Source organism: Natator depressus, chromosome 4, assembly GCF_965152275.1.
Source record: "Natator depressus isolate rNatDep1 chromosome 4, rNatDep2.hap1, whole genome shotgun sequence".
Taxonomy (NCBI): domain Eukaryota; kingdom Metazoa; phylum Chordata; order Testudines; family Cheloniidae; genus Natator; species Natator depressus.
The window spans coordinates 35511323-35538591 of record NC_134237.1 but is presented as its reverse complement, the minus strand read 5'-3'; the positions used below and the strand labels follow the sequence as shown (position 1 = coordinate 35538591).

The following is a 27269-nucleotide window of genomic DNA, read 5'->3' as shown; positions in this document are numbered from 1 at the left end:
GGCCCAAATCCCAGTTCTCATACTGAACTCAGGAATAAGAGACAAGCACAAGAGAACAACACAGAGGTGAGAGTTAGAATTCTCTGGCCAACAGCTTCTGGATCTCAGCACTTCAGTAGTGTTAACATTAATTGGAGAAGGAATCATAATTCAAGATGGGATATAATCTATTTAAACAAAATGCCCCCCATCTGGGGTAGGGCCAGTGGTGTTTGTAGGACAACAACTAATTAAAGTACCAAAATAGAATCAGAATGTTAATATATAGTATAAGAGTAATAGCATACTGTATACATGGTACCCCTGCCAATATCTAGTTATATCAGATAAGTGGACACAAAATATGGTGACAGCCTATTGGGTCTCTAAAATTTGTTTTACTTAGGAAAAAATCCCATCAGATCAATGTTAAGTTTATCAATATATAGTCTGAGACATAGGCCATGGTGCATAAACATGATCAATACCTATATATTTGTCTGTTTATTACTCTTACACAACACCAGCATTAGCACTCACAACCACATTTATACTTAGTAGGTTTGCCAGGCGTCTGGTTTTCGACCGGAAAGCCCAGTCAAAAGGGGACCCTGGTGGCTTCGGTCAGCGCTGCTGATCGGGCCGTTACAAGTCCAGTAGGCGGTGCAGCATGGCTAAGGCAGGCTCCCTGCCTGCCCTGGCTCTGCAAAGCTCTGCGAAAGCAGCCGGCTTGTCCGGCCCCTAGGTGCTGGGGTGATCAGGGAAGCTCCGTGTGCTTTCCCTGCCCCCACTGGCCAGGAACTGTGGCGAATGGGAGCTGTGGGGGCGGTGCCTGTGGGTGCGGGTAGCGCTCACCATGCAGAGTCACCTGGCCGTGTCTCCACCTAGGGGCTAGACATGGAAGCTGCTTCTAGGAGCAGTGCTGAGCCAGGGAAGGCAAGGAGCCTGCCTTAGCCACGCTGTACCGCCAACCGTGAGCCGCCTGAGGTAAGTGCTGCCCAGCCAGAGCCTGCAACCCGAGCCTCCTGCCCCATGTCGGAACCCGCTCCCACACCCTAACTCTCTCCCAGAACCCACACCCCAACCCCCTCCCCCAGCCCAGAACCCCCTCCTGCAGCCTGAACTGCACATTTCTGGCCCCACCCCAGAACCCAGCTACAGCCCTCACCCCCTCCCACACCCCAACCTCCTGCCCCAGGCCCAGTGAAAACGAGCGAGGGTGGGGGAGAGCAAGCGACAATGGGAAGGGGGCTGGAGTGAGTGAGTGGGGGCGGGGCCTCAGGGCAGGGGTGTTTGGTTTTGTGCCATTAGAAAGTTGGCAACCCTAATGCTTAGTGAGACATATAAGCTCAAAGAACCTAAAGCTAGGCACCCAAATCCATATTTAGCATCCTCAGTGACCTGATATTTTAGAGTTGTTGAACACATTCCACTCCCTCTAAAACTCACTGGGTGCTTAGTACCTCTGAAAATCTGGCCACTTGTGTATGCACTTAACATTAGACATCTGCATTTGAAAATTTGGCTGTAAGACCAGATTTTCAGAAGCTTCACCACAGACATACATCTATATATTTGTGCGCCTGCTTTGCATATTCAACAGGAATACAGATCAAGTGTTCTAGATACTGTATGTAAATGGTCATTTGTCCATACACAGACTGTACTTACCGGTACATGTGCATCCAAACTTCACTGTAGAGTTAAACATCTGAAAATCAGGTTTATTTTTTTATACGCTGCATGTCGCAATTGGTTATTTTAAATGTAAACCCCTAAGTTTGAGCATTGCACAATATCTCAAATATTGAGCCAAATACTGCCTTTGATGTGTAGACGGAGTATCAGTATTGCACAGCAATGCCCCCGTTGTGTTTCTGGGTCTCCTTGGCACAAACATATTACTTAATTCTGACATCCTACAACGTATCAATTATAGCTCCCCTGACTCTAACTCTTCTACCTGGAGTTGCCACTATATTTAACAATGGAATGAAGAACCATTAATTACCACCCAGTTTTAAAAAGGATGAGGATCTGTGGACAGCTTAATGGCCCCAATAAAACTTGGAGTTTAAAATGCTGAGGCATATGTGGTCTCTGTGGCAGCTCCACTGATATTGTATTGCTCTGGTAAATCATACACTACCTAAAGCTAATTTATGTATCACAAAATATTTGTTTCTACCAACTACATTGAAATGTGTACACAAATTAACTGTTGCTCTGAAGCAGCTTAACAATTTAAATTTGTCACTTTGGGACCTGCAAAGTGTAAATCAGAAGGCAGGACAAACATTTTTTTAAAACAAATCACAAGTGTTCTGTAGCATAAGAACCAACTGTGCTTCCATGCTACCAGCTTTCCATTATATATGTCAATCCTTCTCTACACAGGGGACCTGACTCTCTTCTCAGTATCATTGCCTTATATTCTGGGAGCCCCACTCACGTCAGTAGTGTTATTCTGATGTAAACGAGAGGGAAATGAGACTCTGCACATTTACAGTAGGCCAAGGGCCTTTGGAAGCAATTGTTCCATATATAAACCAGGATTGGAGATTCCTCTTCTTCGGGAATGTCAGTGACTTGCATATTAATAGAGCATTGGATTGTCTAACATTCTCCGTGCAGCACTCGGTTGTATCACTGATCTTAGTCAGGGCCTTGAAGAATGAAATACCTGTTGTGACTGTAATGGCAATGTATCTTTTTCAGTGTTGAATGTTATATTGTACTAGCAATATCAACCTCACCATCTGGAAAACCCAATTGCAGGGGGCACCCACAATTTATCCTTCCTTTTTGGCAATAGTTCCAAAAGCTCTTTAACCAACCAAATTATCTCTTTAAGATGATGCAGAGACCACATTACCTGCATACACCAAAGCGGCATTTGAGGACCGAGTCAAATTCATCTCTGGCAAACTCTATCTATGTCAGGCGTAGTTCACCAGGGATGAATTTGCCCACAAGACTTTTTAAACACTGTTTCTCTCTTGTTTGAATTTGCATATTGGGTATGCAGATACACTAAAAGAAATAGGATTTCTTGTACAGAAACCTTTAGGTTCAACAAATGTTTGATTCAGCCCAAAGATAAATGCCTCAAGCATCTGCCATGTCTGGAGGAAAAGTCCACTGCTCACGTATATATTATAGGGTTTTTTAAAAATCTTTTATCCAAAATAACTAAATCAAAGTTATGTATTTCAAAAGTGTTTATAAATCTTCTCTTTAATACTGCAATTCATATTATTTAATATTTACTTTATTGTGGTACCTGGACAACCACTGATAGCAGGGTGTTGCTGGGTGTTATATAAATACAATGGAAGATTCAACAAGTGAATGTAAAAGACATGAAAGGGAAATGAGAAAAGGAAGATGAGGAAAACAGAAGGGGGTGGGGGGGTTACACAGGCTACATAAGTCAGTTTTGAAAATGGACTTAATTACTTTTGATAAATGTTACCCAGAGAGAGGGAGAATAAACTCACACACCACACAAATATGTACTTGTATGTGTGTTACAAGAGTAAATAAATAAATATCAGCAAAAGCAAATACTCCATATTTATTAAGATTCTTCTGGAAATTTGGAGAAGAAAATTAAGCCTGTTTCTCATAGTTCATTAATAAACCATAGCTCACTCTATTTATAACATCATGTCAAGCCAATTTTGTTCCATCTTACTCTGTTTATTTCAACAGGGACTTGCTGTCAGCATGCGATGTAAAAGCAAAATTATTTTCCTCTCTCTCGTTCATTGCCCCCCCTCCCCCCCCGGCCCTATCCCCACCGTGGTGCATGTTCTCGGCTTATAACATATGGTAGCATCTTTTCACTAATTTTTGGATTTATCATTATGGGCCTGTATGGGGTGCCTAATGCCTATAGCCTTTCTATTTTTATAATGTTTTATGCTTTAAAAAATAAACATTGTCCTTATAAGTTTTCACGGTAAAAGACAGAAAGCAAATTCGTGTAAAAAATGGTACCATTACTGCGTTCAGTGATACACAGCTTTTTGAAGGCCTCTTTTCTGACTTACTAAAACAGTGGCAGGCTGTAGCAATATGTGACCAGTGAGAGAGACCCCCCCTCCCCCTTGTGTCTTGGCATCAGAATATAGCTGTCTTTCTGGTTAAAAACAACAGTTTGCATCCATTCTGACCAGGTAACGAAGTGGCTGGTTACCACTGTCCTCCCGAAAATTAAATTCTTTTTTTAAAAAAAAGAGTAAACAGAAGTTTTGAAAAATGAAACTATTCCACAGGCATCAACTTGGCTCAACTCATGAGCCCCGAGAATCAAAATCCTGATTCCAGTCAGTTTGAGGGCTGAGGAAGTGAGCTGGGATTTTTTACACTACCATAAAACTGGATCTATTTGTTCTGGAAGTGATTTGAGCAAACTGAGGATTTATGTGCTTCAGAGCTGCTAGTGAGCACCACTAAGTCTGGCACCCGTTCATGGACTGGCATAGCCTGATTGCTAAGAAGCCTGCTGTGGTGGTTCTGCATCAGCAGGTGTCACAGAGGAAAGCGTATAAGTATAAGGAGAGACAGAAAAGAAGGAACTAGGATAATGGAAAAGAAAAATAGAGAAATGGGCCAGAACCTATACAAAGACTCCCAAACTTCAGGAAAGTTTAGATTTGCCGCTCAGGCCCTTCTCTGAAAACGTATATTCTGGTTTGAATACCTGTTATTTCACCAGTGTAAACTCAGATTTATAGAGCTATTTATATTAATTCTGTGTACTGTATGCACATCTATATGCACATCAATACATTTGCAACAACCAAGCAAAGGAGGGCCTTAAAAACTTAAAGTAAAAAGAGGAAGAGAGAGGCAGAGGGAGTCTGCAGTACAAGCAGAGACAACATTATGAATAGAGAATGGAAGCATTAAAACACATCTAGTACTCACAGTTGTGGTGGTGGTGACCTCCTCTGTTACCACCTTCAGAGTATCGACCACTGAGATGTATCCCAAACGCCTTGCAATCGCTAAGGCAGTGTTACCATTCTGGAGAGAGAGAGAGAGAAATGAGAGGGAGGACTGTGATTTGAATCAGTGAGATCACTCTCAGCACTGCATGAGCCAGCATTTCCATCCAAAACAAGGCACAGCTTAGGAAAATCACTGAGTTTTACCATTACATCTGAATCTGTCTTTGTAACTTCTTTAAGACTATAGCCCTGATTACCATGGTAACACAACACACTTACATCTGCCTGCAATTCCTCATAAAAAACGTGTTGCATGCTTTAACCCTAAAGTTGTCAAATTTCACTACACATTATGTCCCTTGACTGCATTTTTTCCAAAAGCTCTATTATTTGGGAGGTTATTCAAAAACCATTAAAAAGTTTTAGGGTCTAACATCTGACAGACACAGTTCACATCTGCAGCAGGTACAATGCTCTCTCTGGGAATATATAACTTATGCAAAACCTCATGATGTAACAGGAAACAAAACAAAACAAGCTTCAAGTTTAGGACCTGGGGAGAATTCTTTTAATTTCAATGCCTACCTAAGCCATAAAAATAATTAGTATTTAGATAGCCCTTTTAATCTTCAAATAAAGAATTAATTAGCTAGTTAAACCCCAGAACACCCTTGTGATGTGGATAGATATTATTTATTTATATAGGGCTAGATTGTTATATTCTCACTCACACAGAACCATATCTTACATCAGGAGCTGCGCCACTGAAGTCAATGAAGTTACTCAATAGGAGTATCAAAATCTGGTCTGTGTTTATTTATTTCAGAAGTGCTCAGCAGCACAGCATAAATCCATCCACAACGCGTAGCCAAAAATCAGTGCTTTTTGTCAGGAGAAGCAGAAAAAAAAATCAGACACAAGCTACATCAGGTAAGAATGTCTGATGGTATGTCTTCACTGCAGAGTTAACCTGGGTGATCAGCCCCAGGTATGAGCTGCCACGCTGCAAAGCATTATCCAAGTTACTGTGTCCTTATTGCTGCTGTATGCACCTGTGTGTATCACTAGGACTTCTGAGGACATATCCCATGGTTCTTTGTACAGCAGTAATAATGGGAGAACTTGTCTGTCCTTCTGGGGACATGGTGAAAATTGTGGGAAGACATAGAAGGACTATAAGCACTCGAGTGTTTTAGCGACTGCAAAGTGGGTGGCTTTCCAGCCCAAAGCCTTGGCTGCACTTGAGTGTTAACTCCTCTTGACTTAGGCTCTCTTGACTGAGAGCAGCCATACTGCAAAATGACACTCTGAGCTGCACAGTGTTTGGATTAGCAGCACAGAATACCTTTACTGCATTATTTACTCAACCATCAGATGCACTTGAGCTTCAACCTACGTCCCCTGATGGTCCAGCTAGCTCAAGTTTAAAGCATCACTTACTCCAAGTGAGAGATTTTTGTGTGTAGACAGGAATCAGGCTCGGGTAACTCTTGAATTACATATACCTCTAGCTAACACTGCAACTCAGGCAAGTCCCAAATGAAAGCTGAACTGGGGCTCTAACCCAGACCAAACTTCCAACCTCCCCAAACTGTGCCAGATAGTCCCACTTGAATGCACCACTCAACCTGGATGAGATGTTTTTGTGTGGATGGTAACGCCAGAGTTAGAGCCCAGGCTACCTCTGGAGTGACTGTGCTTTGAGGTATGATGGACCCAGGCTGTGACGGCTCTACAAGGTGATTGAAATCAAATGAACATACCCTCAAACTAAGTAAGCCCTGATGGGGTGTTTAGCCCCAGGAACTGACCATAAAAGCCTCCCAGCTGATGATGTAGGATATAAACTAAGACATGGATTCTTGGATAACTCAATCCCAGAGTATTGTTCCAGGGACTGAGTGAGAAGCCAGTGCAGATTTAAGCAGGTGTATTATGCACTCATGGCAAGTCTGACCCACTCAGGAGCTAGGCTGAGGCCTGTTTTTTTCTTTTCTTTTTTTTTTTTAACCATTTGGAACCTCTGGGTACACAGAGCTCACCTGGAGTTGTCAGTGGTATAGATGGCTATTACAGCAATGGCATTAAAGAAAAACAGTTGCAGACTCCTGGCTGTCTACAGAGGTTAGAAGCTATGCTACAGGCTATAACTGCTATCTAAGAATCCAGGAGTGGCAGTGAACTCAATCCAGGAGGTGGCAAACAAATGGGTAGAAGGACAGTGTAAATCGGGTCTGGACTAAGTGCTTCATCCTGGGCAGTAAGCATCCCTTTCATTTTATACACAATAGGGTTGCAGTCCGTTTGCCTTCATCCAGATCCTCATCTTGGCCAGGCACCGGGAGAATAATAAGACTTCCATGTTTATTGCCACCCTTATTTTACACATGGAGAAACTGAGATGCAGAGTGCCTGTGACACAACCAGTCAGTGGCCAACCCGGAATTATAATTCAGGAATTACTGTTTCCAAATCCCATGCTTAACTGACTATTCAGACGAACTCTCCATCTAGAAAGAGCTTTGCAACTAAACAGAGCTACCTTAAGGGGCTAGAAAGGAGGGAGGAAGTCACACACACACATCTGATGACCAGCTGTATGAGAAGCACATTCACCACGGCAAAAGGCTAGAGAGGAGAGGAATCAAATGAGTCAATCAGACTCAGGAAAGAAAGGAGCCATCCGGGGAACAAGCTGCATGCAGGTGGCAGATTGCAGTAGTACTACAGACAGTTTCCAGACTTACAGCAGTGATGGCATTGGGCTTGGCCCCATGCTGGAGTAGAACATTGATGATATGAGTGTGACCCTGTTGAGCAGCTTGGTGCAGAGGGGTGTAGCCATTCTGTTATTAGTGGTAATTACCGTATTTTTAAGGAGAGAAAAATACAGTGATTAGAAAATACATTTCAATTTACTTCCTCTAATCAAGACATTTAATTTATTTAAAACCACATCTATGCCAGCATTTCACCCACATACAATAATTCTTAGCAACCTTCTCTAAACCCTCTAGGGATTAATGAAATAATAAATCATGATAATATTTTGACTTGCGGAGCATTTTTCATAGGGCAATATTAATAGTCTTTATAAAGGTGGGCAAACATTACCGTCCCTATTTCACAAATGGAAACAATGAAGCATAGAAAACATAATGCTCATGCCCAAGGTCACAGAGCAATTGTGGGAGGGGGACAGAGCCTGGTCTTCTGACTCCCAGCCCTCTGTTTTTAATGGGTACCCGAGGAGTCTGCCTTTAAAACACTTGGGCTAATTTCTAAAGCCATGTAAATTCTAACAGCACTGATTGAGTCCATTTTAAATGAAACAGCTGTTTGACTTCGAGTCTCACTGATTATGAATGTCAGTGCAGTTCATCTTCTGTTGGTCTACAAAAGGTCCCAACTGTGCCACAGATACAGTGAAAAATGTCTGCATGTTCTGCGTACCAATAAATATATTTTAATTCTGTATATTTATCTACTCCAATGATCCATTCATGATGTGCTACAATACAAAAGCAGAGCTAGACTGCACTTCAGCAAGCTGATCTGAGGGGGAATTGTATGGATCTAGTCAGGCAATTAATTTACAAAATTATCTGCACTTGACTTTGAAAGCAGGCAGAGAATAAACTGGGGGAAAATAGCAATTTGATTTCACTGTACCATTTATGTATGTATAAGAGAGCCTAAGGGACTCTTACTGATCTCTTGGAATTGTGTGTGCCTTAAACTATGACTATGACATGTATCTTTCATATGGACAGATGGGTGAGAATGAGCTTGGTATGCTAGTTGCCCTTGTGACATTTAGGCTACACATTCATCTATCTGGTAGGATACAGAGCAGGGGTTTACTATAGGTTGTGGTGTTTTATACTGACAATCACATTATTTCCATTACTTTAATATCAGTGCTGTCCCTTGGGAATGAGTCCAGACACAGCACCTTTCTGCTGGACATGGCATACAATATCCTGAAGGTTCAGGATATTGCATTTTGTTTGGCTTCTAACATGTTCTGTCAGCTATAAATCTGTCCAGGAGGGACTTGCTCTTTAAACTGAGTGAATCCACAGTGCTGGTTATCTGTTAGGCTGCCAAGATTTATGATGTTTTCGAAAAGCCAATGAGCCAGATACTGATTTCAGTTACTCTGGTGTTACTCTAAACTAACTTTAAATGGAATTATTTCAGATAACTAGAATAACCAGGGAAACTGAAGTCAGAACCTGACCCAATGAGTTCAACACACATTTAGATACAGAGTGACACCTAACAGATAAGGGGCAATTAGGACATTCCTTTCAATTCCATCTTGGTAGCACACAGTTTCTAGCTGTCTCCTTTTATTATGGGTTTCAACTTTTTTCTTGTGTTATACCTACCAGCTCTTTGAACAATCTTATCTATGGTTTTAACCTACTGAGTCTGGGCTGAGTCTTCTCTGGAAATGTCCTGACACTACCCCTGCCTCTGTCTTTTTTTTGTGCATTGGAGTTCACGCTGTTTAGTTGGGCTCATTTTCATGATGCCGTCCCACTTTGAGGAGTGGATTGACCAAATAAGTAAGCAGCTGGAGACAGAGAAGTCAGCAGGAATGATCAGTGAATTACAAGTTTGTGTGATTCCGATCAGTTGTCAAGGACACCAGAGGTGTTGTTGGAGCCATCAAAGGAGCTTAGCTGTTTGCACTGACACCAAAACACCAAGGAAACCATGTGAGTCTGAAGGTGAACAGTAGTGCTATGACTACAGACCACCAACAAGAAGCCAGTTTGAATTGGAGCCAGGGAGTGCTTGGCCCTTGTGGGCTGGCCTTCTCCTGGTGCAGGTGATGTGAAGGCATCTGTGATACAACAAGGCTTTGTGGTCACAGATCCCTCAGTGTAAGCACATATTCTGCAGATTCAGAAACCACTGGTTGAGAGAGGCAGAGTTGTCTCCACATAGCACACCTTGGAGGGCTTTATTCTGGTATAATTCAGAAGTAACTTTGCTGAAGTCAATGGAATTACACTAACATGATCAGAATCAGGCTCAGATGTGTTACCAGTACAAATAAAATAAAGGATAAACTCAAGAGAACAGATCTCCCTTCTCACACACAGAGTTAATATACCGGACTTCAGTTTAGTGAGCAAGGCATCCTGAAGCAGAACAGAGGGAACTCATTCCACCACAGCCACAAATCAGCAGATACTGACACCTAGCGTGCATGCGTAATTTGTAAAAAGATCTACTTGGAAAACAATCCTATAGCTGTCCATATGGAGTATGAATTAGTATCATTGGTCACTGAAGAAAAAAACCAGAAGTGATGAAAAATTCTTTACCTTTGTTTTAGCATTGACATTGGCTCCCTGTTTCAGGAGGAAATTCACCATCTTGATGTTTCCATAGTGACAAGCTACAATTAAAGGAGTGTAGCCCAGCTACAATAAAATAACACAAAAAAGTAAACCTATGCAGTCAATGGGATGTTCCATTATAACAATAACATCCTTGTTCACCTGGAAAGCAGTAGCATTATGTGGTTTACCTTTGTCTGAGCATCTTGGTTTGCACCATGCTTTGTCAGTATATCAGCTACGTTCACTTTATCTTCCTGAGCTGCAAGGTGCAAGGATGTCAATCCACTCTACAAATGAAATGGTAAGAGAACTATGATGTTATCAAAAAGAAAGAAATGGGACTTGCAAGTTTATAATTTTTTAAATATAGCAAGATCCTGTCTGTAATTTCAAAAATAGAGATTTTTAAGCAAAGATGGGAGTTGGTCTCTATCCATGTAAAACTAGCAAACAGCTCATCACAGCAAACTGTAATCGTAACTATAGATTGGTGCTTTCAGCTAGTGATTACCACACCTGGACTTTACACAGTAATGTCACTGGAGAAATTGAAGTGCCAGCTAATGAAGTAGGATGACCCCTTCTGCAACTCCTGCAAGCCATATGTAGCCTTCCTCAACTGGGAGGAATGGGCCTTAACAATTATGGGTGGGAGTCAAAATAAAGGAAACTGTAGAAGAGAATTGAGGCCCAAAAAGAGAATTTAAGCAAACCTTTAAAAAAGCATACATGGATAGCGCATGGACAGGAAATAGGTAACAGCTTATATAAATAAATTATATAAATATATACATTGAGTATGAGAATGGAAAAGCAGTTTGTTTCCCATTTCTTAGAATGGCGCATTACACTATTCTCATACATCAAGAGCCTCATCATGCAGCTTTTACTCCTGAGCAAAGGCCTGTGAGAGTAAATTTTGTTCAGCATCTTTTGGCTGGATAAAACTGCATCACAGAAAGTCTTATGTAATGTTTTTGGGAGGGAATCAAGGTACTTCTAGGAAGGATTTGGCACACATTCCAATAGAAAACCTGATGGATCAGAATGGTTTTCATTAGGATTATTTTATTATTTTCGCAACTAGTAAAGCTGCATTATTCTCTGCCAAACATTACTAGTTTCTTCCATCCCAGCAAGGAAGCTGGATGGCACAATATATTGGGATAAGTGCCATAAGCACTCCACTAGTTCATCCCTCAAGCTATTGTTCTCTGACATGTGTCACACAGGGCTGGATCAACCCAATGACCCACAGAACCTAGAGCTTTGTGCAACCTCCCTTCTATTATTTCTTAATCCTTTAGACAGGATGTACAACTTTCGTATTATGTTGGAAACAGCTCAGAGATTACAAGACTGCAGGACTGTGGAAACACTACAACCCTTTCTCCACGGCTGGTTCTGCAGCAACTTCCCCTGGCTTGCCTGCTTCTCCAAGCCCACCTTTCAGTCAGAGCTTGCACACATTGTTTTCCACTGAACATGGCACACCACTGAAGATCCTCCTTAGATTACCCAACACAGCTGTTAATGATATGCTTTTAAGACAGCCTCTGATCAGGGTCACTGTCTCTGCCAGCCCCACCTACCTTCACTACTGCTGTTCACCCACCTGCCTTTGCTTCCTAACACTTCTCATATCTTGAGCTTTTGCTTGCGTATAGGGATGTATAGTTTGGACTCTATTTCTAAGCAGCTGGCTCTCTTCTTGTATTGCACCTTGCAAGTCATTGGATGTCCTCCCCATGATGCCCTTCACCACTGGGGATAAACTATTACCTTAGTTGCCACATGGATATTGGATCCTTTGTCCAGGAGCAAGGTAACCATGTCAGCATGACCTTCTTGAGAGGCCAGGTGCAGCGGGGTCACTCCCTGTTTGGTCAGAATGTTGGTCTCGGCTCCGTAGCTCAGCAGCGTGGTAGCTATCTGCATCTGATTCTTCTTGGCAGCAATGTGCAGAGGGGTATATCCATTCTAAAACCAGGCTCCACATGTTAATAGCCTTTTCTGATGTTTACAAATCCATCACACAGCAAATAGTGCTCCATTTTATTTCATAGAAATATCTGGAACAATCTGTCTCTAGACCCTGTGTCATTATTTTCCCATTCTTAACAATCCTACAGTCAGTTTCCAGTGGAAATAATTATGGAGGAATAGAAAATGTCCACTTTTCAGATTATGGTGGCAAAGAGAAATATGAAGGAATGTTGAAAAGAAAAACCATTAAAAACTAACTATTGCGACATTTCTTTATCTTAAGAATTATTTTACATAGGAATTCTTGTATCAGATGAGATCAATTGTCCACTTAGATTGGTATTCTGCCTCCAACAGTGGCCAATGCCAGATACTTCAAAGGAAGGTGGACAATTATGGAATAGCTTATGCATTTGGAAATCTTTTCCTAAGTCCTGCCATTTAGTAGTTACTTTATGCCCTAAACTAGCATAAAGAGGATATAAACCCTCATGCTATCTGGTGTATTGTGGCTGTTTTCAATATCCACATACATATCTAGTCCTTTTTCTAAACCTCTGGGCTCCTCGCCTCAATGCTATCTGGTGGGAATGAGTGCCATTTTAACTTTTCCAATTGCAAACTGCACATTATAAAGCAATATGTTAAAATCTATGTTTAGTAGAGCTTGTCAAAAATTTTCAGATAGAACATTTTTCTGTCAGAAAATGCTGAACTGACAGAATCTAAAGATTCAGCTGGATCTGTCAACTCCAAGGAAACTTTCGACAGAAACCAGGAAAGCAGGACAGAATGCTTTCCTGCCAGGTTTCCTGAGAGCCTGGGTTTCCCTGGCTGCCCAGCATCCTGGGTAGCTGCCTCCTGGGGAAGCCAGCTCCCTGGGGAGCTGAACAACATGAAGAGGCTCCCTGGGCAGCTGTCTCCCTCTAGTGCCTGATTCCCCAAGGGAGTTGGCTGCCTGAGAAGTTGGGCACCCCTTGGAGGCAGCTGGAAAGTTAACTGTTGTGGTTATTCCAAAATGGAATTTTTCAGATATTTTCCTCCTGTGAAAAAGTTTGAAATTTTGGATGAAAAGTCATTCCAAAAAAATCAAAATTTTCTCATGAGGGAAATTCCATTTTCCATCAGTTCTAATGTTTAACTCCAAGGCATATCCTACAATGAGTTTGGTTTTAGTTCTCTAAATCCAATTTTTCTTTTCAATGTGTGAAATTGTAATCATGCAAAAAAAGTGCATCTTGTCCTCCACATACCAAAGCGGTAGTTGATTAATAAATGAAGACAGAGACTGCAACGAACTCTAAATTTTGGAAATCTTGAGTATTGTAATATATAGAAGAACATATTCTACAGGAATAAGATGTCCCAAGGAATATAGAGACAGACAGAAATGCAATGATTTGGAAATGCATGCATGTAGCGGCTGACCCATATGGATGCTGACAAGAATATTGTAGTCAGCAGATGTCAATAGAACTTAGATCCAGATCCCCAGCTAATACAAATTGACACTGAACTATTCAGATTTACACAAGCTGAGGATCTAGTCCTAGAGTGTGGGTGGAGAGAGAAAAGAGAGGGAAGTTACATAAAAATGAGGAAAAGCCAGTACACTGTAAAATAAGGTGCCTGGAAACAGTATTATTTTCTTCTCTCACAGATTAGAGTTAATTATATTTTGGAGCTTACTAGGACCTGCTCTGCAACTGCTTTGTCTTATCCACCTTCTCCTCCACCCAAGCTGGAATATAACTATGCCTTAGCCTTCACACATTAGAATTTTCCTGTCACTGGCTCCAGTTCACGCAATTTCCCCCCCCCCCCCCCCGCTAAATGAGTAAATACCCTGCTTCTGACTAATGAGCTACAACTCTTTGGTGCTTGATGGGTGCATGTTCTGCACTGCACTCTGCTCTTTGGATGTAAAAGTATAGAGGTGGATGTATGTTTGCACTTGTGACTTTGATAGCTGTGTCAGTTATGCAACTGGCTGCAAATACAGTCAGAGGGAGGAGTTCTTTCATGAGCAAATAACCATAATGTACAGTCTCAGTGCACTGACATACTGTCCTTATTTGGAAAGAAGAGGATGGTGTTCCACTTAATTCCCTGTATTTCATTTCCAAAGACATAATTAGGGGTTAGGGCAAATAGAATCCTTGTTAAGTTTGTAGTATTTGTGTTTGGGGGGAGGGTTGGTAAAATTTCTTACTGCAGCAATGCTTCTGCTGAATTCCCATCCACACCAGCAAAAGCAGCGCCTCCTGTACATCAATGAAAAGAAGGGCCACTTCTTGAAGGAAAGTTTGAGCAGAGTGTAGGAGCCAGAAAATTTTAAATCAATAAAAACGTGCACAGATAGGGTTCTGTGTGGGTGTTTTCATAGAATCATAGAATATCAGGGTTGGAAGGGACCTCAGGAGGTCATCTAGTCCAACCCCCTGCTCAAAGCAGGACCAATCCCCAATTTTTGCCTCAGATCCCTAAATGGCCCCCTCAAGGACTGAACTCACAACCCTGGGTTTAGCAGGCCAATACTCAAACCACTGAGCTATCCCTCCCCCCTTTTCCTTTTTCAGTCTCCTATAACATATCAGAGAATGATACAAGCCCTAATCCTGCCACACAGGCAAACCTCTTTACACTCACAGTTTCAAGTACAGGTTTCTTGCTATGCAGTACTAAAGTAAGCTCTAAATTATGCTTCTTTTTCATTAAAATTGAGTTGGACTCAGACAGTCATATATGCAATATATTCAAAGAATGACTGAGAGAAGCTTAGCACAGCTCCTACTACTCAGTCACAAGGAATGTCACCATGGGTTTACCTGGTAGAGCCAAAGCATTTAGACTATATGGGGTCTACTCTGAGTCTGTAATAATACATTGGACACACACTGAGCCTAGCTATCAGATGGAGATGCCACTCTAATTGGCTGTGTACTCTTCGGCCAGATTTTTCTTGCATGTTGATTTTACACTGGTGTAATTTCACTGACTTTAATGGAGTTACTCTTGACTGATATCTGTAAAAGGAAAATCAGTCTTTTTGCGTCTGGTCACTAACTTGAACAGGCAACAGGGCAGCTTCAGTAAGATCAGAATAGGGTCTCTTTTAGGACAATAGACAAGTGAGTGATCCATAAAGTTTACTCAGGAACTCAATCACACAAGGACATCCTGATCTGGTGTCCTCATGGACTGAAGTTCCTCATATTTCTCAATACATTGGATAATCAGCAGTTTAATAACATTTCAATAACAAGGTTTGACTATAAGTGGCTCTGCTATAAAGCAAGTATGCACCTAAAACGCTCTACAGTGACTTTAAAAAACAACTCTTACAGTCTCTATTGAAAAAAACAGCACTATTTTTAAGAATGAGCAGGGAGAGGAGACAGAGTATCAAAAAGACAAAAACCCTGAGCATAGAAGATACAATTCACAGGCTTGAGCATAGTCTCAGAAGTGCTATTCAGAATTCTTGCATAGCTTCAAAAATCCTGAAAACTATAGATACAAAACTAGCTATGAGGTTGTAAAATATCTCTAAGAGAATTCTAATGATGGGGACAATTATAAGCAAAAGGAGGGGCATCTCTCCTCCAGCTTTTATCTGGGAAGGAGAACTCCTTTCCCTCCAAACTGTGGCTGGCTGTGAAGGGCAAGAAGAGGAGGCAGCAGAGGAGGCAGAAGAAAAAGTATGAGGCTTCTTTGTGCATCAACTCCCAAGCATTCTCTCTCCCTTTCCCCTGCTGGTCACCCACCAACTGTTTATCTGAGAGGCTCAAGAACAAGCAGGAGTCAGCTACAATTGTAGCCTCCTACCAGCAGAGGCCTCTATATCCGCCTTCTGGGGTGTCAGGAGTTCGCAACTGTGGCTCCAGCCTTCAGCTGACTCAGCTCCTTCATTGCTTTGTTTCTTGTTGTCGTTTTAAAATTATTCCCCTGGTTCTCAGAGAGTAACGTTGCCAGTGCTTGGCTGTGAAATCTCACCTTGGCAGTAGCATGGGGAGAGGCACCTTTCTCCAGCAACAGCAGAGCCACCTTCTGGTTGTCATAGTGAGCAGCTACATGGAGTGGGGTGAGGCCATTCTGTAAAGGGCGTGTTACCGAATTAAGTTGTTAGCTGGGCATAAGCAACCATTAAGCCACAAATCAATATATATTAAATATATTAATTGATTAGCCAATAAATACATAAACAAAATGACATTTAACTCAGTCTGGATTATTTTCATTTTAGAAACTTTACTGAAACTGAAAATAATAGTAAGCCAACAGTTAGTATGATGTACTTTGCTTAAAACAGGGCAAACAACTGAGGATGAATTTTATTTGGCCAGTATTTATTATTTATCATGAACCAAGTTCTGAAATCGCCAAGTCAGAGAAACATCAGTATGAGCAACCTTTGCAACATGGGAAAAAGTAATAGTTCTGGTCTTGCCCCATTATTTCTGCTTAGTGATTTTTATGACCTGAATAATTGAACAGAATGGGCACTTCTTGTCCCACAGTAACATATCAGTCTTTATAATTGTGCACCAACATGTCCTGCTGTAATAAAAGTAAAACATTAAACACACTGCAAGGTAACCTCAATTACATGTGTATGTAAAAATCATTCCAGAGAGACGGTTATTTTTTTTAATATAGTTAAGTTGGACAGTAAATGCAACTTCTTCCTTCTTTTACATTATTTTTTCACCAAATTACCAAGCATAATTGCTTTTTGCTATTCAGTCACCCAGTGATTCCCTGTAGTGGAGGAATGTACCTTGCCAGCTGAATCAGGAGAAGCACGACGCTGCAAGAGGAGTTTTGCCACATCCAAGCTTCCATACTTGGCTGCCACATGCAGTGGTGTGAATCCCTTCTGAAAAATTTTTAGGAAACAAAAATTTTAGTGTAAGTCTCTGGGATCTTTCTCGTAATGATCTGTTTTTCTCTACCAACCTTTGAATTTTTTAGCAGGTTACAATTCAAATTAAAGCCACCTGCCATTTTTATTCATTAATAACTAATAAGAGTTAACAAGTAGTAATGGCACTACTCACTCTGAAATATTTTGATAGGAGTGTGTCATACAAGAAAATATCCTCTCTTTCAGTCTTCCATATGTCCACAGTATGACATTTTACCACATAAAAAGTTTACTAAGCAATATCCATTGCATGGGTGGTGAGGCTCCAATTCAAATTTTATCCAAAACTTAGCTTTTCACTAGCTCAATTTTTTATTTCGTTTTATGGTGTGTGACAGGGTCGGGTCAGATGGCTACAGGAGAGTGATAGAAGGCAGATATATTAGCCCCAGGTTAAGTAGGTCCCTTTTCCCTGGGTAAGGTAACAGGGAAGGTTTTTGAAACAGAAAAGAAATTTATTTGTAACAGTTACAGAGATTACAAAAAGATAAAGAAAAACTTAGCAACAAAACAACGCAATCAGAAGGTATAACACAACAGCTTTCAGGAGGGAGAGGTGGTCAGGCTAGCCCAGGCCCAGAGCGGGGGGGCTTCCTCGACACTCGTGGTCTTCCACCCTCCTGAGTTACCTGGTGGCCTAGAGCGGGGGGGCTTCCTCGACACTCGTGGTCTTCCACCCCCTCGAGTTACCTAGTGCCGCGCCCAGGGTCACCGACCCTCCCTCTCCTGAGAGTGCCCGACAAGATGGGCACGGCTGCGGGGTGGGTGGCTGGGAGGGAGGGGGGCACATCCATGTATTATAAGACCCCTCCTAAATAACAATAATGATGGTATTCACAGCAGCTAACGGCTGTGGCTGGCGTCTCTCGCTCTGTCCCTCAATCAGAGGGTCAGACGGAGGGAACCAGACGGGGTCACCGAGCAGAGAACCCCGGACAGCGCCCACCGTTCCTCGAAGGTGTCAAGGGAGTCGGTGGACGCCGCCCAGAGGAACTCCGCCCGGATGCGTGAATGTACTGAGGATCGGAAAACGGCCCTACAATCGCAGGACGCCTCATGAGCCAACCTCCGCTCTCTGGTCTTATAAATGGCTGTCTTAGCCAAGGCTAGGAGGAGGCTAACCAGGAGATCCCGCGACTTGGTGGGGCCACGGATGGGGAGTGTATAGATAAAGAGGTGAGGGGAAAAATGAAGCCAAAAGCGCAAAAGAATGTTTGTGAGGAGCCGAAAAAGAGGCTGCAATCTGGCACACTCTAAATAGACGTGCGCCAGGGTTTCCCTCACATTACAGAAGGGGCAAGTCTCCGGAACGGAGGTAAAACGTGTCAAAAACACGCCCGTGCTCACGGCCCCGTGAAGGAGCCGCCAACTGATGTCCCCGGCGGGCCTCGGGACCAAGGTGGAGTACAGGCTGGCCCACCGAGGTTGCTCCCCCTCCAAGGGTGGTAGGAGGTCTCGCCACTTTGTGTCGGGGCGGGACACCAGGGTGCGGGCGTGAAGGGTATGGAGCGTGAGTGTATATAAATATTGCCGTGATGCAACTTGAAAACCGACCGGTTGCAATTCATGCAGCCGGCTTGCAGTGAAAGGATGAGGGGTGTGTTGGGATCGGCAGGGTAGGGGCCCGATGGAAAGGTCCGGTGGGCCTGGGGTAAAGGATGGGCGGGGTGCGCCCTCGCGCAAGGCTCGGCTGACATAAGCCCGAGCAGCGGGGGTCAAAGCGGCCTCCACCTCCTGAAGCACGCGCCGGGGGGTGCGAAGGCTGGAGAGCCCCATGCGTCGAGCGAGCGTCAGGGGATCCAGCCAGTCCCCCCGGTCGTAGTCCAGGAGGTCCCCGACCCTCGTAACTCCCGCCAGGACCAACCTCTGGCGCACCGTGCGGGACTCCGCCGCCTGCACACGAAGTTGGGGGTTGTGTAGCAGGGGCTCCGTGAGGAGATCTGCCCCCACGATGGCCGCCACAGACCTGGTGGTTGAAAACAGTTTCCAGGTCCGGAGGAGGTCCTGGTAGAAATCCGGCAGCCCGGAGAGGTCTCGCGGAAAACCTCTCGGAGAAAGATAAAAGAGCTGCCGGTCATATCGGAGCCCATGGAAGCGGCGTAGGAAGGCGTGCGCCAATATGCTCCACGTCGAACTACCTGCACCATAAAGGAGCCTCTGCAGGGCCTGGAGGCGGAAAACGCGGACCTGAGTGTACAGACACTTCAGGCCCTGCCCTCCTTCCTTCAGGGGCAAATGAAGAACTCCAACAGGGGCCCAGTGCAATCCTGACCAAAAGAACTCCAGAATCAATCTCCGGAGGTGGGACAGGAAACCCGGGGCCGGGGCTAGGGTGTTGAGCCGGTACCAGAGCGTGGACAGGACTAGTTGGTTAAGCACCAGTGCTCTCCCCCGAAGGGAGAGACATCGGAGTAGCCTCGTCCATTTCCTGATCCGCTCAATCACGCCGCCTTCCAAATTTTGCCAGTTCTCCGGCGGAGAAGGGTGCGTGGCAGAAAGGTAAACGCCGAGATAGAGCAGAGGGCCGGCACTCCACCGGATGGTCTGAAGCGCGGGTGGGAGGGAGCTTACCTGCCGCCAGCCCCCCACCGCCAAGCCAGAGCTCTTGACCCAGTTGACTCGGGCGGAGGAGGCTGCTGAATAAATGGCTTGGCATGCCTCCACTCGCGCCAAGTCGCCCGGGTCCTGGACCACGAGGAGGACGTCATCGGCGTACGCCGACAGGACCAGCCGCAGCTCCGGCTCCCGCAGCACCAACCCCGTCAACCTCCTGCGGAGGAGACAGAGGAAAGGCTCGATCGCCAGAGCGTACAGCTGGCCTGAGAGGGGGCACCCCTGCCGCACCCCTCGCCCGAAGCTGACCGGTTCGGTCAGGGTCCAGTTGAGCCTAACCAAACACTCCGCGGAGGCGTACAGCACCCGGAGAAAACTCACAAACTGAGGTCCGAATCCAAACGCCCGCAGGGTGCTCAGGAGGTACCCATGATCCACTCTATCGAACGCCTTCTCCTGATCGAGAGACAGGAGGGCGAACGACAGACCGTCTCTCCGCCCGAGTTCCAAAAGGTCTCGGACTAGAAAGAGGTTGTCAAAAATGCTGCGACCCGGGACAGTATAGGTCTGGTCTGGGTGGATCACGTCCGCCATCACGGACCCTAGCCGCAGCGAAATTGCTTTCGCTACGATTTTGTAATCCGTGCTAAGGAGTGAGAGGGGACGCCAGTTTCGTAAGTCGCGGAGGTCCCCCTTCTTCGGCAGCAAGGCAAGCACCGCTCGCCTGCACGACAGAGGGAGGACCCCGCCCTGCAAAGACTCAGCCCAGACAGTGACTAGGTCCGGGCCGAGGATGTCCCAGAACGCGCGGTAAAACTCCACGGTCAGCCCGTCCATGCCCGGAGATTTATTGGTGGGCATGCGGCGGAGGGCTTCCGAGAACTCGGCCAGGGTGAGAGGCAGCTCCAGCCGGTCTCGGTCGCCCACGCTGACCGTGGGGAGTTCCTCCCAGAGCACCCCGCGAGCGCCAGGGTCGGTCGGATCCGGGGAGAAAAGGCTTGCGTAGAAGTCACGGGCCCTCCCACACATCTCCTCCGGATCCGTGAGGGGGGTGCCGTCTTCCGCTAGAAGGCAGGTGACGTGTTTTTTGGCCCCCCTCGTTTTCTCCAGGGCATAGAAGAAGCGGGAGCCGCGATCCATCTCCCGAAGGAGGCGGATGCGGGACCGGACAAAGGCACCTCGGGCCCGGTGGTCCTCGAGGGCTCGAAGTTCCTCCCGCTTCTCCCGGCACGCTCCGCAGAGGGACGGGTCCCCGGGGCTGGCGGCCAGGCGCCTCTCCAGCTCTAAGACCTCCCGTTCCAACTGCTCTATCGTTGCATTTCTCCGTCGGCTGGCGCCCCGAGTGTAGTTGCGGCAGAAGAGCTTGGCGCGCACCTTCCCTAGATCCCACCAGCGCCGCACCGAGGGAAAGGCACGCCATTGCTCCCGCCAGGCCAGCCAAAACTCCCGGAAGGACATCACAAAGCTCTCGTCCTCCAGCAGGCTGTTATTAAAGTGCCAGTAGGCCGGCCCCGGTCCCTCCGCACGGAGGGAGACCGTGACGGTAACTAAATGATGGTCGGAAAAAGGGGCCGGCCGCACGGTGGAGGAGTGGGCCTGTGAAAGATGGAAACGGGATAGGTAAATACGGTCTAACCGAGAGCGGTGTGACCGATGGGCCTCCACCCGGACAAAGGTAAACGTGGAAGTGTCATCTGGGTGATGGTCACGCCAGACGTCCACTAGGGAGTGATAATCGACTATGTCTCGGAGAATGGTCGCGGCGGCTGGGCTCGGCTCGGCCCCCGAGCGGTCCCGCTCCTCGAGGGTAGTGTTAAAGTCCCCTCCCAGGATCAGGCACTCGTGCGAGTCTAGGGTGCCGAGAAAATCGGACACCTGCTGGTAGAATTGTGGCCGCTGTGAACTCACTTGCGGGGCATAGATATTAACAAGATTGACCACGAGCCCCTCCAGACGAACTCGGAGGTGCAACAAGTGGCCCGGTACGACCTCAGTGACCCCTAGCACCTCGGGCCGCAGGGCGGGGGAGAACAGGGTCGCCACTCCAGCTTGCCAGGTCGTGCAATGGCTGAAGTACACCCCGTCCCCCCACTCCAGCCGCCACCTATCCTCGGCGGTTGGGTCCGTGTGGGTCTCCTGCAGGAAAACCACAGAGTACCCCCCCTCCCGAAGGTAGGAGAGCACCTGGGACCTGCGGAGAGCCATCCTACAGCCCCTGGTATTCAGGGTTACAATAATGAGAGGTGTCATGCGGAGGGCCGGGGGGGTGGGGAGTTCTCATTGGTGGGGGTGCTCATGGCCCCCGGCGGGTCGCGTAGCAACCCGTGTCCCATCCCATAAGTAAGTAGCTCTTTCCGGAAGCCGCGGGCCCGCTCGTAGGCCGCAGCACCGTGCCTCCCTTGCCCTCTGCCCTCCTTCATAAGGGCCCTTGCGGCCTGAACAAGTTGATCGAAGTCCCCCCATCGCTGGAGAGCCAGCTGTGCCCTATTGCGGGCACCACGGGTGTGCTCTAAGAACTGCCGTAGTGCATGCCGCAGCTCATGGGGGGATGGGGTTACGGTTTCCGGGGTACTCCCCGATGGGGTTCTTAATACAGCCTCGAGGTCCGCTAAGGCGGGTAGGCAGGGTGCGGACCGCCGACGGGGCGTCTGACAGGCTGGGGTTATTAAATCCATCTCGTGCCTTGGAGTGGAAGGGGATGGCAGGGGGAAAAGCGCAACTCCTAATGAGTCGCAACTAGAAAACGTAAAGACTGCTCCCTGGGGGGGGTCTGCAAAAGGCGGAAAAGAAATAACCCCAGGGGCGGCAGTAGCCTTGCAGGAGGAGGGAAATTGAACCGGGACAGGGGTGGGGACAGGGGCAGAGGTAAGGCCCTGGGCTTCAGGAGGCGAGCAGCAAAAAGAAGATGCCTCCTGAGCAGGGTCGGGGGTTAAGGGGCAAGGGAGGGGGCTCCGAGCAATGCTAGATGCTGGCTTCGGGGTGGTCGTGGCAGCCATGGCATCAGGTGATAAACCACTTTCCGTGGGGTGCTCACCCGGAAAGGCAGTCAGGGGGAGAGAACATGGGGAAAGGGGGCCTGGGGTGAGATTGCCTAAAACGAGGCTGGCCGGCAGTAAATCATCCCCTCCCTGGGTGACCGGGGTCAAATCTAGGGCCTCAATCTCTGCATACACAGAGGAGAGGCCGACTCCTACTACCCTGGGGGCCTCTCCGCTAGGGCCCGCCTCAACGGTCACGTCGGGGTTCGTAGGGAGTTCAGGTGGTGTCCGGTTAGAAGGGGCTTCCTCCGGGGCTTCGGAGGGGAGGGTCCCTCGCGGAGGGGGGATTCCTCCCTCCAATGCCAATCTATCTTCACCTCCCAACACCAGCGAATGGATCTCACTCGTGGCCGAGGCGGGAGGCTCAAGGTCAGTACCTCCCTTCCTGGTCTTCCGGGGGGCTTCCGCGTCAGATGGATGCAGCGGGGCTCGAGCCCTCCGCTTGCCTCGCTTCCCCTGGACTACAGTCCAGCCCTCCATAGCATCATCTGGGGGTTGAGTAGCAGGGGGCGGAGCGGGGCGCGGAGGCAAAGGTTCAGGGGTTCGGGGGGATAGCGGTGAGGCAGCAGGAGGGGCGGGGGGTTCTCCTTGGGGCGAGCCCTCTCCTGCACCTGGTAATAGCTGTGCCACACTCTCCTCCGGAGGCTCTGCCGAGGTGGTTACAGCAAGAGCGGGACTCCCGTGGTCGCCCGGGCGTTGTTGGAAAGATACCTCTTGGGCCCGGACGGGGGCAGCGTTGGATCGGGTGGGAGGAGGGGTGGTTTCAGGTGCCGGGTGGCCAGGGGTGTCGGCAACGACAGGGCCGATATCCTGCCGGGTCTCGGGGGTCTCAGGTGCCTCTCTCCCCCGGGCCAAAGGGCAGTCCCTACGGACATGCCCCGCCGAGCGGCAGAGGTAGCACCGGGCCTCTCCGGTGGAATAAAAGACCCTATAGCGGGCTCCCTGGTAGGGGACTAGGAAGGACCCCTCAAGCGCCTCTCCGTCACGCACCCCCGCCGGCAGTGAAATCTGCACTTGCCGGCGGAACGAGAGGACGTGACGGAGGGCGGGGTCCTTGCAGCCTAACGGGAGAGGGCTAATAGCAGAAACAAGTTTTCCCAGGGCAGAAAGAGCGGGTAACAGGGCAACATTAGGTAAAAAGGGAGGAACGGAGGTGAGGACGAGGCGAACGCCCAGATCTTCTAGCGGTTCTAGGGGGATAAACACCCCTCCTACCACTAGGCCCTTCTCCACCGCCTCCTGGGCGGCAGTCTCCGAAGCCAGAAAGAAAACGACCTTCCCATACATCTTGGAGGCCGCCACAATGGCCATGGGTCCTACCACCTTCGCCAACGCCTGCACGTACGCCTCCACGTGGGGCGAGGCGGGTACCAGGAGGCAACGGACACCGTGTTTCCTGGTCAGGGCGGGAAGAGGGCCCCGGGCGCTAGTGATGGTAGCGGAGGTAGTGGGTGGGCGAGATGAGGAGGCGGCAGGCAAGGGGGAGCCTGCCGCCGCCCGGGCATACGTCCTGGGGGCCGGGGGAGGGACGGTCGCAGAGCTGGTGGAGGGAACAGCTGGGAGGGGTGCCACAATCGATGATGAGGCCACAGTGGTGGGGGCAGCCTCTGCCATGGAGGGCCCAGCGGCATTAGCGGGGCCCTTTCCTTTCGGCCCGCCCCGACCTTTCCGTCTAACTGGGGGGGGGTTCCTAGAATCTAATGGGGCAAAAACCAAAGCAGCAGTAGTAATTGCCCCGGTGCCTCCCACTGCCGAGGCCCCAGCGGGGGCGGGGGCAGGGGTTCTAACAATGGAGGCGGTGGGAAGATCTTGAGGGGTGGGCAGGGGGGTAGATGGGGAAGGGACAACCAATTTCATTGGAGGGGCCTTGCGTCTCTCCATCTCTGCCATTGTAAGCAGGGAGAGACAGGGAGACACCGGAAGAAGGGGGGGGGGCAAAAATCGGGGTCCGGTAGTAGGGGTAAACTATGGGATAAACAATCCGGGGGGTGGGGGTTGGAGGGAGGACGACCCACCACAATTGTCCAAAGAGTCTCGTTTGGTTGGTTGTTATGTCCGGTCCGAAAGGCAAAGTCCAAAGCAAACAGCTGGATCCGAAGGCAGATGGCAGATCGCCAGCAGGGACGAGGCAGCGGGGGCCGTGATAGTCGTAGTAGTGGTGGGGGGGTTGGGGGCACCGGTGGATCTGGGGGTAGCTCCCTGCTACACCCCTGTGCCGCCACAGACGCAGCTGGAACGCAGTCAACTCCCCCCCCCCGAGGGTATAATTCAAAGGAAATCCCTCAGTCTTACGGCTTCTCTCCACGATGATTCACGGCTGCTCGGGCGAGTTCTCCGGCCTCTGGCATCTGTTGCAGCTGTTGGCTCTGTCCCAAGGCTCTCGGCAGCTAGGAATGTTGTAATGATAAGAAAAAAGTCCAGGCAAAAAACAAAACGGCTGGGTCTGGGGGCGTCCACTCCCCTCTCTGGACAGCGGGTCGGCAGTCCTCCCCCCCTCCTCTGGGGGTTTCAATTAAGCAAAAAGCAAAATCCAAAAGCAGGCATCCGGGGGGGGTGCTGGCGACCGGCCAGCACACTGACGCAGCTCAGAAAAGCGGGAGAAAACGAAACCAAAAAAACAAAGCGTCCGGCCCAAACGCGGGGGGGGAAACTAAGCAAAAGGAAAAGTGTGAAAAATCTGGGCCAGGGGGCTGCAGGAAAGAAAGGAAAGCAGATAGCTCAGGAGCGAGCGAAAAAACGATTCCGTCTCCTAACAGGGAAGGTTCCAGAACAATCAGGAACCTTCTGGAAACAATTAAGACAGACAGGCTGATTAGAACACCTGCAGCCAATCAAGAAGCTGCTAGAATCAATTAAGGAAGGCTAATCAGGGCACCTGGGTTTAAAAAGGAGCTCACTTCAGTTTGTGGTGCAAGTGTGAGGAGCTGGGAGCAAGAGGCGCTAGGAGCTGAGAGTAAGAATGCATACTGTTGGAGGACTGAGGCGTGCAAGCATTATCAGACACCAAGAGGAAGGTCCTGGGGTGAGGATAAAGAAGGTGTTGGGAGGAGGCCATGGGGAAGTAGCCCAGGGAGTTGTAGCTGTCGCACAGCTGTTCCAGGAGGCAGTCTAGATAGCTGCATTCCACAGGGCCCTGGGCTGGAACCCAGAGTAGAGGGCGGGCCCAGGTTCCCCCAAATCTCCCAACTCCTGGTCAGACACAGGAGAAGTTGACCTGGACTGTGGGTTCACGAAAACAGCCAAGCTGAGGGCTACCGTGAATCTCTGAGATGAGCAAATCTGCCAATAAGTGCAAGACCCACCAAGGTAGTGGAGGAACTTTGTCACAGGTGACAGAGTTTTTAATTATTTATCCACTACATTGATCTGTCCCTGGAAGCAAATGAAAGGCCAAACAATCTGCAAGAAACTAAATCCAATGAGAACAGCTCTGAACTTGGTGTTACCATTGCAGCAGCTCCCCAGAAGCATGATACTATATTAAGACACACGTTCCTATATAGCCAATACATTCAGATACAGCTTCTGCAGCTCTACTGAAATAGATATTGTCTAACAGGAGGACTGTATCCAGTTAATTTTTATAAACACATACATTTGTGGAGGTAGGGGTGAAAAGTTGTCTTATTAAAAACACCTTTTCTATTAAGTGTTAATATGGATTCACTAGACCTTTGACAAAATGTCTGTCTAACAAATTATTTCCTCAGTAGTTTCTTTTTAAAAGTCAGGTTGATATGAAAATCTTAAGGGTTAAGGACAGCAGGTGGCAGATGATCTGCAACTGTTGTCCTGGAAACATCACCAAGGAGCCACCATCACATATTTGCCTGACATTTTGACAATGTGTGGTGTTTATTCTAGTTGCCATCAAGTTATGTTACGCTACCTGCATAGAGTTTGGATCAGGGGTTCCCCAAGTTTTCCATAGCATGGATCACATGTTAACAAAGGAAGATTACTTTGCAGATTGCCTCTTCTCTTAGCGATGATTACACAACATCCCTGCAGCAATTGCTTACATGGAAAATTAGGAAAGTATTTAGTATAGTTTTAGCTTTGTTTTAATTGATTTAGCCTCTGGAAACAGCCAGCACCACCAGTAATCCATGTCTTCTCATTTGAGAACCACTGGTTTAGAATTTTCAAAACCCTGGAAGATATAAGGTTTAAGCTTCTACTATAAAATAAGGAGCTCTTCTTTCTACCTGATACCATATTTGCAATCGCATAATCACAGATGATGGGTTTGGAAAAGACCTCTTGATTCATTGCTCTATCCCCCATATCCCTTTTCCTTTATATTACTTCTGTTAGGAATCTGTTAACACTTTAATAGGCAGGCAAACAAAACTATACTGTAGAACATTTTTAGGACAATCTTTGACATAATCAACTATGCCATGACGTGATACAATACCTTACTAATTTACTAAGACGCTGAATGTCAATCTGGTTGTAGAATACT

The 27269-nt window shown here is 47.2% G+C and overlaps 1 protein-coding gene across 1 annotated transcript in view; it reads right to left on the bottom strand.

Moving 5' to 3' along the window:
* The window catches only part of ANK2 (ankyrin 2), a 256841-nt gene that overhangs the window by 105525 nt on the left and 124047 nt on the right, over positions 1–27269 (bottom strand). Inside the window, exons 16-22 of the mRNA XM_074950755.1 lie at positions 17064–17162; positions 16280–16378; positions 12080–12277; positions 10486–10584; positions 10280–10378; positions 7685–7783; positions 4915–5013 (exon numbers count right to left, since the gene is read on the bottom strand). Of these exons, the coding sequence (XP_074806856.1) occupies positions 4915–5013; positions 7685–7783; positions 10280–10378; positions 10486–10584; positions 12080–12277; positions 16280–16378; positions 17064–17162 (792 nt within the window). The remainder of the gene's footprint in view (positions 1–4914; positions 5014–7684; positions 7784–10279; positions 10379–10485; positions 10585–12079; positions 12278–16279; positions 16379–17063; positions 17163–27269) is intronic.